General features: G+C 36.7%; 1 protein-coding gene and 1 pseudogene across 2 annotated transcripts; both read left to right on the forward strand.

Annotated features, from left to right (window-relative positions):
• Window positions 1-687: 687 nt before the first annotated feature.
• Window positions 688-5836, forward strand: LOC141845831 (phosphatidylinositol/phosphatidylcholine transfer protein SFH9-like). 2 transcript variants are annotated; one of them, XM_074733834.1, is made up of 11 exons: window positions 688-898; window positions 980-1008; window positions 2039-2122; window positions 2220-2273; window positions 2685-2762; window positions 3173-3226; window positions 4339-4398; window positions 4481-4576; window positions 4744-4845; window positions 4948-5028; window positions 5290-5836. In XM_074733834.1, exons 1-11 carry the CDS (start codon window positions 844-846, stop codon window positions 5602-5604), a joined length of 1008 nt encoding a protein of 335 aa, XP_074589935.1. In that variant the 5' UTR covers window positions 688-843; the 3' UTR covers window positions 5605-5836. The 2 variants fall into 2 exon arrangements, with proteins under 2 accessions (XP_074589935.1, XP_074589936.1); XM_074733835.1 differs by lacking the exon at window positions 980-1008.
• A 1381-nt stretch (window positions 5837-7217) lies between these two features.
• LOC141845804 (protein MONOCULM 1-like) lies at window positions 7218-8403 on the forward strand (annotated as a pseudogene).
• The last annotated feature ends 5759 nt before the right edge of the window (window positions 8404-14162 follow it).

A 14162-nucleotide genomic window follows, 5' to 3' on the forward strand; every position in this document is an offset into this window, starting at 1 on the left:
TGTTTATAAGTAAAGCATGCGCATATAAAAAATCTCCTTAAAAATTTTTTTTTAGAGTTTAATATCATAACAAACTTTTGATTTAATCAACATTTAGTTGATTTAGTCTTGTTGACACTCGACAAAAAGCACCTAATTCTAATTGTTTTAGTTAATTAAGAGCTCAAAAATCAAGTTTTAGCATTTTATTTTGGGCAAAAATCAAAGGGTCTTCTATTTTTATTATCATTAAAAACATTGTATTTATTAAAGGGTACTTTATCATATTTTTTATTTAAAAAATATTTTAATAGAATTATCTGGAGGCAACTAATCAAACATTCAAAGAAGAAACAATCTGTTCAAAGTTGACCATTCTACAATCCACACAAAGTCTTACATTCAGCATTTAAGTCAACACGCAACTCAGTTTGACAAAATTAACCCAGCCCGGTTCAGCCGGCTCTGACTTTTTTTAAAAAATAAAATATTTAAAAATTGTAAAAAAATAAGGAAAATACTAGAAATGTAGTTTAGAAAATCAAAATAGAAATTTTTATTATTTTATAGACATTTTTAAATACTCTGCACTGCTGAATAGTAAACGCGTGCCGTTGACCTAGTCCCGAGGGACCCACATGGGACCCTAGAACAGTCGCAGCTATAAAAATGCCGGCGCCGGCAGTGGACGAAAAGAACGAGAAGAGGAGGACGACGACGGCTGGCGGACGCCACTCTCGATTGATCCGCTGAGAGTCTTTACGCTCCGAATCGAGACCATGGTTGCCGCACTCCTGGTACGGATTTAAATCCTGAGCTCCAAATTTGAGTCCTCCCTTAATTTCCGGATCCGGCGCCGGAGGAATGGGGATCGCCTCGCAGGACGCGTTGGACCAGCTCTCCGCCCAAATCGATCAACGTATGGCTTTTGATCGGTTGTTGTTTATGATTTAGTGGGGTTTTTTTATGGTTAAATGACTGTCGGCGGATCTTGTTGCAGTGGATCCGAAGCTCAAGCATACATTTCAGGTTCGGCCTCTGTGAACTTGCGTGGATGTGTTGGGAGTTTGTGCTGGTTGCTTCTTTGTGTTTGGTGGATTTGGGTTCTGGTTTTGGTTCTGGTTGTTTCGTGCTGCAATGTGGTTTTTGCGTTTGACGCATGAATTTTGGTTGAATTGACTTTTTGTTTGTCTTTAACAGCTTTAATTTGGATCGATGTTTTCGATCTATTTTTCTTAATGAAAATATCAGATTTTGTATGCGAAAAAATTTATTGGACTGTGTTAAATTTACTGATCTAAGGGAAAGGTAAAAGCAGGGTACGCTGCAGATAGTAGTGCCTCCTTCCGTTTCATGTTCAACTTTATGCTAAAAACAAATCATTCAAGGGCAAAAAAAACTGGTTTTGTATAGTGAGAATGACGTGAGTTCGCGACTTACAGAGCCATCAAATCATTCTATTAATTTTTATCATTTACTTTAAATTGCATTATAATGTTTTGAATTTGAAATTTTGACAATTTTTTTTCGTATATTGGTACACAGTCGTATTTGTTTTGCAACTGTCTAACTTGGTTGCAAATGGGATAATCCTGTTGCTGTGTCAGATTATTAGAGGGTCGCTAGAAATTTTGTATAAATGGAAGAATGGTGTACTCAAACAACCTCTTAAGTACTTTGATCTGGATCTATATGTAACGTTGTCTCTAACTTGCACAAACATGTTGATGCTTCTAATCCTCTATCTCAACAGAATAAGTTATGGGATATAGACAATTTATTGGGAACTAAATAAATTAGTTGAAGGACTAATCATATTTTGCTGACTCACTGTTTTTATATCTTTTGCACCTATGTTTTGTCTTTTGACGTGATTAACTAATTGTTTACTTTGTCTTATTTGGTCTGTCATATTGTGTGTGATACATATAAGTGAACAACAAAACACAATTTTTATTGGAAGATACAATTTTTCTTCCAAACCATATTACTGTGCTCTTATTTTTGTAGATTAAATTGAGGGTGAAAATTGTAGTATCTTTCCTTGTTCTGCTTGCAGAATATGCACCAAGGGAACCCAAAACATACTTTAACGCGCTTTCTCAAGGCTAGAGAGTGGAGTGCGCTTAAAGCAAATAAGATGGTATTGGTTGATTGTGTTTGAACATTAACATTTTGATCATGAAAAAAGTATATAGATGTATTTCTTGCTAAGATGCCTATATTATCCCTTTTGACAGCTAGTGGACTGTTTAAACTGGAGGATGCAAAACCAAATTGATGATATATTGTGTGTGAGTAATTGCACTTCTTATTATAGGATATTGTATCTTGTTTTTTTGCATATTGAGCTCTAAGTTTGTTGGTTAAGATAATTTAGTTAGGAACTCTTGTACATTGTGGTTATTACAATTTGCTTTTGGATATGTTGTATTTTTAGAAATCTCTTCTAGTCCCAAAAGTAGAACAAATGATCACCACTTTGTTCGATTTTCATTTGACCTTGAAGGCCCTGAACTACCAGGAATAAAACTAACTACTTTTGGCATATGTTCTCTATTTGCTTATTTCATGATCCTGTAACATGCAAAAAAAGCATAAGAAATGTAAAGCAAATTCTCACTACTTTTCGGTATGTGTGTGTGTGTGTATATATATATATATATATATATATTTCTTTCTCACATAATCCTGTGTAAATGCAGAAACCTATAACCCCGGCAAACCTATACAGAGGGATACGTGAATCACAACTTATGGGCTTGTCAGGATATTCAAAGCAGGCATGATTTAGACTTGTATCTTCTGTTCCTGATTGCACTTGGGTATCCTAGCTGTTGCTAACATCTAAAACAACTGTGGTTTCTTTTCTATGTAATATCCTGGTCTTACTTTATCTTTAGTAAGTGATTTGTTTTTGTCACTCATGCTATTATGATTCTTTCCCCATTCCTGAAAAATGATATTGAACTTTGTTTCAGCGTTCTTAGTTCACTATATTTCATGATTTGATTTCTAAAAGCTATAAATGCAGCAGGCAAGCATGGATATGAACCACTTTTGTGTGTTAGCCTTGATATTCAAATTATATATGAACAAACTGTTACAAACAATGGTTATATGATGCCCCCAATATTGTGGTACTGATTTTACTATGTAAACTAATATTTTTCTCCACTTCCATCTTTTACAGGGTGTTCCTGTCTTTGCAATAGGTGCCGGTCTCAGTACATTTGACAAAGCGTCTGTAAGTACGACAGAGCATAGCCCTTCAAAAGCTTCTTTCTTTGCATGTGTAAATAATCTTGTGAGATTAGTGATGTGGCTGTTTTTAGTTTTGTATTTAAGCAATTTGGCACTGTACCAGTATTTATTTACAGCTTCATTCTTATAAGTATATTGTGAAAATCAGCAAAGTTGTGCTAATCTGATTGTTTTTGTCTGGCCAATTAATGCACAATCTTTCATGACCTTTATTGTTCATACTATGTATATATCTGGGATACTGAGTCTGGTACAAGTATATGACAAAAATGAATTAAACAAAGATCATAAAGGTAAGCAATATTATGAAGATAAACTTAGGACTTAGTTATGTGTCCTTTGTTTTGTGGTAATGATTTACTCATGCTGCCTTATGTTAGTCAATGCTAAACACTCTAACACATCTTTGAAAAATCTTACAATACTACTTTTTACATCAAAGTGTCTTAAAAGGAGTGCTAAACCATAGATTTTTAGCTCGTGCGCATTCCTGCTCAATCTTTTAAAATCAATAGTAAGCCAATTAAATCTTATCATATATTCTTTGGGATATAACTCCCATGAATAAAACACTGGCTTTGCTTCCTTTAAGATAGTAGTGTCTGTATTGATTAATCATCCATGATAGGCTTATTGCTGCAAAGCCGTTTGTCGTTAGCTCTTTAGCTTGTACCACCCTGATTTAATCCACTTCAAGATTAGTTGGCAATAACCATGAGGGGTTACAAACCCATGCATCAATTTAGCTCTTTTGTAAATGCTGAATCTTGTTAATTAAAACTAACCTATTGCAGTAACGTACTATGGATAAGTAGAAAGCAAAATAAGCATGCAGGTTTGCAGTTTTGTTTCTAGTGTACCAATACGATCGAAATTGACTAGGGAGGTAGTATAATACATGCACGAAAGGTTTCTGCATTTTCCTTGTTTTCCAGAATGCACATATGCTTACTTGTCTGTATGAGTAAAGACACATACGGCAGTGGTTTTTCAAAAGATAGTTTTGCTAATTAATGAAACTTCTGTCTCCATATAGTTTTTTTGTAAAGTTTTCAATTCTCCTTGTCTTATTCAAGGTATGCCTCTTCCTAATAGGTTAACTATTACATACAATCACACATTCAGATGAATGAATACCGAGATCGTGTACTATTGGTAAGTACCTCTACGTATAACTTTGTTGCTTTACATCCATCCAGCTTCTATAATTCATGCCGCCTTTTCCACCCTTGTTTAGCCTGCTGCAAGTAGGAAGTATGGGCGATACATTGGCACTTGTTTCAAAGTTTTGGATATGACTGGTTTGAAGCTTTCATCCTTGAGCAATCTAAAGGTTATTGTTTGCTATCACCTTTCTTCATATTTCTTATTTGTATCTCTACTTCTTTGTCTGACTGTTGGTTGGTATACAAGTTAGTTTATAATTTTAATAATGTGTCTTGTGGAGATTCTAAGTTTGACATCAAACATCTTTTTACATTTCTTGTGTTCATGTCACAGTTAGTATCTCTCATGGCTGCTATTGATGACTTGAATTATCCAGAGAAGACGGAGACGTATTATATCGTCAATGCCCCGTATATTTTTTCAGCTTGTTGGAAGGTATATAAATTGGCTTGTCATCAGAAATTGCTGTTAGCTTTAACCAATCTGCATACTCATAATATTGAGCATTTTAATTTCATTCATCCTTTTTGGCTTTAGGTTGTGAAACCACTTCTGCAAGAACGAACCCGAAGGAAAGTCCAAGTGTTGGATGGTTGTGGCAGAGACGAGCTATTGAAGGTAAAGAAACCTTTCACTCATTGCTCGTTATCGAAAGTTTTAATTGTCTCATATCGAAAATATTGGCAAAAATTCTGTCAAAGTTTGATATTATTTAAACTTCATCTCTTGTATTATACATGTCGAATCTTGTTCCACCATTTTCTCAGAAAGTTATTACTAAAGTCTTTACTTTCTCAGAAAACATCAGAAGCTCTATCTCGAAGTATCATAAAGAAGGTAGAATAGTCAAAAACTTGACAAGAAATTTGGTTGTTTCAGATAATGGACTATGCTTCCCTTCCCCATTTCTGTAAAAGGAATGGCTCCAGATCATCTCGCTGCTATTCTTCTTCGGATTTAGATGACTGCTACTCCCTCGATCATCCCTTCCACCAAGAATTCTACAGCTACATCGTGCAGCAAGCGAAGTCCAAGAACAATGAATCACTCATCAAGCATGGTTCAGTTCATGTAGACGTGCCTGAACCAGCCCCCGAGGAAACAGAGATCATAAACACAATAGAGTCCGAGCTCCACAAGATCGGGAACCAGAATGGAACAAGCCGATCATTGAGCGGGCTGAAGATCATTTGAGGGTGGGTGGTATGCTTGTGGTTTTTCGCAACGAAGAACAACTAACTCGAGGAAGCAGATGAGAAGCTACTGACTAAAGAAGAAGACGATGAACTAGGCAAAAATTATGTATGATATGAATTGTTTGTTAATTAATCATAACAGTTTGAGGGAGAGAAGAAGGTGTGTAATTTCATGTAGGCATACATTTGATAACATCGATTATTCGATTAATTACTATACATTCGATTAATTGTTGAGTCACTATACATTCTTAGACCAAGTAAATATCAATTTCCATTTTGTTTTATAATCCAAATATACTAGTTTTGGACTCAACATTGGATAAATCTGAAAGCGCAAATTACTCTTTACAAATTTAGGATGTTTAGAAAAAAAATTCAAGAGAGCTTTATATGAGGAAAGCCTAGCCTAAGTTAGGAACCATGACTCAATTTTCTCCTCTAGGACAAGGATGGGTCGCAGAGTAGAAAAGTCGAAAAAGGTTGAAGAATAGCTTGTGCGGACTTGCTTTTATACGTTGTCCTACAAGTGAAATGGTGCTCACATTCTTTTTATCCTAATTAATGGGATGTCATGCCCTGATATGGAGGGTGTCAAATCGTTACGTTATGTCGATGATGTCATTTCACATTCTGTTGATCCTGTCATCTCATGTTTGCTATGTTCGAGTGGAAGGGGAGTCACATCACATTATGTTACTCACGCCCCGCCGACCATGCTACCCCATGATCACCATATCCTTGGAACGGAGTTAGGCCTATCAAAGCGAAGGAAGTTGAGATGAAAGGGGTCAGTAGGGCCAAGCTGAGGTGGTTGAGCTAAAGGAGTCATCGACAAAGCTGAACTGAGATGGTTGAGCTGAAAGGGGTTGACAAGACCGAGCTGAAATGGTTGAGTTGAAAAGGATTGACACGATCGAATTGAGGTGATTGAGCTAAAGAAGTCAGACTATGCTTCCTAAGGCTGTCAGCTCGAACTATACTTCCTAAGACCGTCGACTCGAACTATGCTTCTTGAGTTGGTTTGACTTGCTTAGGATTATGCTTTCTAGGCTTGTCAGCTTATACTATACTATTTTAGAGTTGGCTTGACTTGCCTTGGGCCTTAGAGCTCCATGGATTGAGTGAGCTCTTTGTTTAATTAATTCGGACTCCCTTACTTAATTTTGATTAAAATAAATTTTTACAAAGGCGGATAAGGATTTGAATCTCAGTGAATTTGAATAATATTGTCTTCTGTCATGATCAATTATAGTTTCTTAATTTACTTTTTTATAAATGGTCTTGGGACCAACTGTGTAGGATCGCTGAGATGACAAATTTTATTTTTCTACCTGAGATTGAAATAAATTTGACTTTGACCTACAATTTTAGTTTTCAATTTCTGTGTGTTGGGTTTGGAGATCACTAGATCTGCCTATAAACACCAACAGGCAACAGCCAAATCAAATAATTAATTATATATATTATTATTCTTGTTGCAAACTATTTACCTCCCCCACAAAGCAGCAACTGCCCTGATTGCACAGCTCTCCTGTCTCCTCTTCTCCAAAACTACTATAACTACTATACTACTCCCCCTTATAATATTATTCCACTACTTGCACCACCATGCTCAGCTCACTGATGTCGTCCGACGCGCGGCGGCGGCGGCGGCGGGGGCAAGGCCGGAGCACATCAACATGACTCCAGCCTCCAACATTGTGATCCCGCTTTCTCTTCCTTCCCCGCGCGGCAGCTTCTCATCCGCTGCGCCGACCTCGTCCACCGCGGCGACTTCCCCGCCGCAGGCCTCGCCATCTCCTCCCTCCTCTCGGCGGCCAACGCCGGCTCCGACGACGCCACCGACCGCCTCGTCGGACAATTCTGCCGTGCTCTCTCCTTCCGCATCGCGGCCCGTCCAGGCTGTTGCCCCCCGTCGTCCTCCTCTGCCTACTTCCTCTTCAACCAGATCTCCCCCTTCCTCCGCTTCGCCCACCTGACCGCGAACCAGGCCATCCTCGAGGCTGCTGCTGGCTGTCGCCGCGTCCACATCCTCGACCTCGACACCCACCACGGCCTGCAGTGGCCGCCGCTCTTCCAGGCCATCTCGGCAGCCGGAGAACATCGTCCCCCTTCGATCAGGATCACCGGCGCGGGGAGCGACTTCGAGACTCTCTGCCGCACCGGACATCGCCTGAGCGCCTTCGCGCGTTCATTCGACTTGGACTTCGACTTCCGACCTCTTCTCCTTCCCGAACACCGTCCCAACTATGATCGCATCATCAATCAGCTCGTCCATGGCGAAACCCTTCTGGTCAACTGTGTCCTCTTCCTCCACAAGCTCCAAAACGAAGAACTCCTCACTTTCCTCAGAACTCTCAAAGCAATTAACCCGGCGGTGGTGACGGTGGCGGAGAGGGAAATGCCGCCACTGCCATCCCACAGCTCCCCGGACTTCATCCAACAATTTGCCGCCACAGTGGAGTACTACTCGGCTATGTTCGAGTCGCTAGAGGCCACATTGCCGCCGTCAAGCCGGGAGAGGTCAGAAGTAGAGCAATCATGGCTAGGGAGGGAGATTCAAGATGCAGTCGCCGGCGGCGACTCACACAGATGGTCGGAAATGTGGGAATTCGCAATGCGAAGTGCCGGATTCAAGAGCATTCCCCCGAGCAGCTTCGCCGTGTCACAAGGAAGAATGTTATTGCGACTCCATTACCCGACGGAGGGGTACAATGTGGAGGCGGAGAAGGAGGAGTTCTTCTTCCTGAGGTGGAAGAACAAACCTCTCTATTCAGTCTCCTCTTGGAAATAAAAAAGCATGATCACTTCATAAATTAATAACCACTAAGGCAATATTAATTAATTAATATTTGATTAGTTAAGTTATTACAAATAATGGTCACTTTGATCATGTATTACATATGCCAAGTTAATTAATTAGAGCCTAGAACTAGTTGTAATCAAAGTTAATTAAGAACCCTAATTTAAGCTAGTTGCCTATATTGTGTACTGTGCATGTGTGTGATGTGTTTAGATAGAAACCCTAATTTTGGTTACTTATTATTGTATGCTGTATATAAGGGTATAAGAAACCCTAATTCCTCTATGCAATTAAGCTAGTTGAACCATTATTGTTTTGAAAGAACAAGGAATGCTCAATTGTTTTTTATTAATTCTTTACCTATGTGATCATGAATAGTTTGATTGTGATCTTTGTTATATATAGGGATCTTTTAGGTTGATATATAACTAGTTATGTATATTGTACAGACCTATAAGATCACCCAAAGGACACCTTCGATATATATATATATATATATCAGAAGATCGATCACAGATCGACCATCAAGCTACTAAGTCCAATATTCTGACATATTTGTTTCCTTGTGATGATTTTGTATGAAAAAACCATGGCATGCACACAAGTTGTGATGTAACATGGCTAGCCAGCTACTTGTTATGGATAGATATATAGAGACAAAGAGTGGAGGAAGATGGAAGTCATACGCCTGCCACAGTTGCTGGTTTGGCCTCTAAATGCTCCAACTTGTGTATCTGACAAAGATACAAATGATAAAGATGGCACATATGATTGAAAATTTAGCATACGATGTAATTTTCTTTAAAAAAAGAACTTTTTAATCTAGTGTAATTAATAAACACTAAAAAAGGGTGGGTAAATATATTAATTTAATTTTGGAATTAAGCATGGATTGAGATGGATCGACCAGGCTCGCGCCGTACGTCCTCGTCAGCAGCTTTGCAATCCGACAGAGTTCTCAGTACGTACGTAGATTCTGTCGATCCATGCATGCACGCACGCACGCACGCACGCACGCATGACATGCCAATTAATGTTACACTCAGAGATCTAAGATCTCTGTCAGACTCAGAGAAGATGCATGGCATTTGCTTAAGAACAAAGTTACAAAAAGCCTAGCTAGCTAATTATGATCGATAAGATCTGCAGCAGTATCAGACAAAGTATATATTCAGTAGGAGGATTCCTGACTGCTAGCTTTCAGTATTCAGTATTCACGGATGTGAATCTTCTAGCCTGGCATTTGGGTTTCTTCCTACTGCTTCAGCATTCACTGAACAGTGGCTAGCTATTTAATTTCCAGGAATATCGATCGATGTTTAAAAGTTGCAACAGTGATGAGTTTGTGATGAGAATACAGGTTCTCACTGATGAACAATACAATTAATTCACTATTGAAGTCTAATGAGTTGTGTGATCCAGGGTTTCTTAAACTTGAACTAGCGCTAGGAAGAAGATATGACTGTATCTTCAAAATTGTAAGGAAATGGAAATCTACAAGAAAATGCTTCTCTTCCTCTTCGAACAGACGTCGAGAAATTCAAGAAAATGCAAAGGCAGGCTTCACTAGAAATATATATATATATATATATATATACACACACACTGTATAAAATTCAATGGAATCCAGTACCAGCTGCATAAAAAACAAAAATACAAAAATGAATATATTTTGTTTATATTTTTGACTTAAAAAATCACATGACACAGAGTGAAGTTTTTAAAAAAATTGTATATATATGGTATATCTTTCAAAAATAATTAAAAAACTATTTTTAAAATAAAATATAAATTTAGAATAAGATGGCACAACTTTCTGCGCGATGATACAATAAGGACAAAACTCAAATGGATACTCATCATTTATAAAATTGTCAAATGGATATCCTATTTTCAATTAAAGTTGAATACACGTTTCTCTATGATTTTATTTTAAAAATACTCCTTGATCTAGTATTATTGTAACAATTATAGGTAGCTACTATAACATATAAAAACTATCAAGTAATTGCTACAATATATTTAGAGTGAATTTAGAATTTAGGATTTACACCATGTATAAGTCATTTATACCGTGTAAAAATTATTACAATAATTATTATAACGTGTAGAGGTTCTCAAGTAATTACTAGGGTAAGTTTAAGATTTAGAATTTACACCATATAAAAACTATAAAGTAATGCTACAATAGGTAGAAGTAACTCAGTAGCTACTACAACATATTTAGAATGAGTTTACAATTTAAGGTTTAAGTTTGCATCATATAGAAGCTACTCAGTAACTACTATAACGTGTTTATGGTAAGTTTAGAATTTATGATTTAAAATTTAGAATCTTTGAATAATATTATATTAAAATATTATTTATTAATTTAGTTAAAATTATTTAAATTTAATAAAATTATTTTAGAATAATTGTAGAAATATTATTATATAACTGTTTTAATCTTAAATCATAAATTCACTCTAAATATATTATAATAGTTAATAAATAATTTTGTATATATTATAATAACTATTTAATAGTTTCTATAGGGTATAAATATCTAATTTTAAAATTTAAATTTATCATAAATATATTATAAATATTGTATTATAAAATATTTTTGAGATAAAATTATATATTTTGAGGGCGGTCATAAAATAAACGCCAATAAGAAAAAGAACGATTTTTTTTTTACTTTTATCCTTAAAAAAATCTTGTCTTTTTCTTTTCTAGTTTAACCCGTTTTCCCTTTTGTGGAAGGAAGCAAGGACGGCTGACGGCCTTAGCCGCTCGCCCACAGCTCGACTGCTCTCACCACTCGCCTCCTCCTTCCGTCGCCGCTTCTGAACGCCGCTCAATCCTTTTCCTTCCCTCTCGAATTGGAGATCCCCCAGCAAAGCCCTCTCCGCCGATCAACGAACCCACCGCTTCTGTCCCCTATTCGCCTCATCACTTTCGTCGATTGATGGACTACTGAGAGCCATGGAAGTATCAGGCAAGAGTAAAAAATCCCTCTTTTGTTCTCATCCGTCGCTATGTTTTCCAATTTTCGCTATTTGCGTTTATGGTTTGTAAGTGTCGGCTCAGACGAATCAGTTGAGTTTTTTTTTATGGTTTCGATTTGTTTAATCATTTGTGAGATATGAGCTTCTGGTCTCCGGGAATTCATGGTTTTGCACGAAATCTGTTATTTTTTCTATGAAAATTTAGTTATTTTCTTCGACACATATGAATTCATATTATGCTCTATGGGAAGATAGGGTTTTGATTTTTTTTTCATATTGATGAGTTCAGGTCTTATTGCGTTATTCTTTTCCAGGTAAATAGTGTGCTTGCTTATACTAGTGCTCTAAATGGGTAGTGTGCTTGGAAAAAGCCACTCGCAAAGGTGTAGTGGTTCAGAATCAAAACTTGATGCAAAGATGGTTGAGGCAATGCAGAGAAGGGCATTGCAAGGAACTTCTGTGAAATCATTTGAGAGCATCATTTTGAAATTTCGAAAAATTGACGAGAGCTTCAGAAAATGCAAGTCCATTTTCGAGCAATTTGGTAAGTTGAATGCTCATTTCACAAGGAATCAGGGAAGTCTACAATATATGACTTTTGAGTTTGCTTCTGGTACTGAAACTGTGATTAACATAACATAGAACAGGTACAAGCTTTATTTTATTAATTCTGAAAACATCAAACAGGAACAAGGTTTTAGTTTATTGGCTGTTGATAGATACTTTCAGTAGTTAGCTTTATAGCTAAAAATGGGGGCCAAGAATAAATAAATTATCTTAATAGGTTGGTTTTCAGTAAACCTTATTGTTTAATAACAGATGAGCCCTTTCTAATGTGGAATGTTGTTGTTTGCAGCAAGTTAAAGTATTCAGATTCACAATGACTTCAATACTATTTTAAGGCAATATAAGACATGAGGGAAAGGAATAGGAACTTAATTTTAATGATAACAATTAATCATTCATAGCTATACTTTAACAAAAATCTCAATTAGTACATTCAAAGCTGTAATTCATGACAACTTTATCAATTTTCTATCTTCATTTGTACTCAGAAAACACACTAAAATTTATTAGTTAATGTTGTATTCTAGTACTATCTATTGTTTTGACTAATATTGTCCATCTCAGATATGATACCTCATGTGAATATCTGCCATTGATACCCATTCTTTTATAATTATTTTTTGTAGATGAAGATTCCAATGGCGCAATTGATCAAGAAGAGCTGAAACATTGTTTTCAGAAGCTAGAAATTTCCTTTAATGAGGAGGAGATTCGTGATCTGTTTTTGGCATGTGACATCGATGAGAACATGGGTATGAAATTTAATGAGTTTATCGTCCTTATGTGCCTTGTTTATCTTCTCGAGGAGCCAACAGCTGCACAAGCAGTATCCTTAATATATCTAATTTTATTACTCAACTAATTTTCTCTTGTATTATTATCCTTTGGACTTATGTATCTTTCTCTTGAGAAATATGTAACACCCATGTAGCTTTACTTCATGAATTGTACATGTTACACACATCTATGGGCATGCATCTATACTTGTTTAAGCACAAAATTTGCTGAATCAGAAACACCTTATTTGAAAACTACCATTTGTGGAATCATATTCTTTTGTAACAATAAACTATATTTATATAGCAGTTATGTACACTGCGATTTTACAAAACAGACATCAAAGAAACATGCGCAAAGGTCCCTAATAGTTTGAACAATTTGGAGCAGGCTGCTTAATTATATATATCTACTATAGACTATAGTTCATCAATCATGAGGGTGGCTTCTATTTCCTACTTGAATTTGAAAATTCTTCCATTTCTGAGACGCCATCGCCGGCGGGTCTCGATTGCTCCAAGTACGACGCCATCGCCGGCGGGTCTCGATTGCTCCAAGTACGTAAGCTCCTTTACTATATATATATATATATATAAAGGGAGATGAACAGAAGAGAGAGCGCAGAGAATCCCGAGGCAGACTCAATGCGATCTGCGCAGGATCTCGCCTTACTTGTAGTATCGGACTGCGAATCGATGAGGAAAAAAAGTCCACGCCTTTGACTGCCTGAAAGCATCAGCAGCAGGGAAAGGGGTCGAATAGAGCCGGTGGCGTCATCGCCGAATCTATTGGGATATCGTACGATCATGTCGTGGCGGGGATTGGTGCGGTTGGCGAACCGAGGGAGACGGGGAGGCAGATTCGGGGGACGTGCATGCAGATTTCACAGTTCAGTTTTTGGGTTTCGTGCCGCCTCCCGGTGGTGGCGATGGTGGTCGTGGTGGTCGTGGTGGTGGTGGCGGTGCGCGGGAATGGATAGAAAATGTGGCGGGGGGAAGCGTACCGGAGGAGAACTTTTGGAGGAAAGCGGCGAGGGGAGAGGAAGGAGGAGAGATTTTGTAGAGATTAATATAATTTATAAATTTTATTTATAGATATTATTTATTATAATTTATAAATCCTTTTATAAATACTATATTAATAAATTATTTAAATTTATTTATTTTATTGATTTAATTGAATATTAAATTTATTCATACTTTGATGATCATAAAGTATCTGCATTTTAATAATATTCGATTATTTTTATCATTAAAATATTTTAATCTAAAATATTAAATTATTTTTAAAATATTTTTTATTTCAGTATTATTATAGTAAACATCAATAATTATTATAATATATAACAGTTATGAATAGCTACTATATACAAAATTTTGTAACTATTATAATTACTTAAATAGTTACTATAATAAT

The sequence above is a fragment of the Curcuma longa genome, chromosome 15 (assembly GCF_044706935.1).
Source record: "Curcuma longa cultivar G26 ecotype Majalengka, Jawa Barat chromosome 15, ITB_CL_G26_1.1, whole genome shotgun sequence".
Lineage (NCBI taxonomy): Eukaryota > Viridiplantae > Streptophyta > Magnoliopsida > Zingiberales > Zingiberaceae > Curcuma > Curcuma longa.

Excerpts from the sequence above, each read along its gene's own strand:
- LOC141845831 (XM_074733834.1), top strand. The coding sequence starts at position 844 with ATGGGGATCGCCTCGCAGGACGCGTTGGACCAGCTCTCCGCCCAAATC. Across the intron at positions 2,274-2,684 it reads AAATTGATGATATATTGTGT|AAACCTATAACCCCGGCAAA; the intron begins GTGAGTAATTGC and ends GTGTAAATGCAG. Across the intron at positions 3,227-4,338 it reads GTACATTTGACAAAGCGTCT|GTTAACTATTACATACAATC; the intron begins GTAAGTACGACA and ends TCTTCCTAATAG.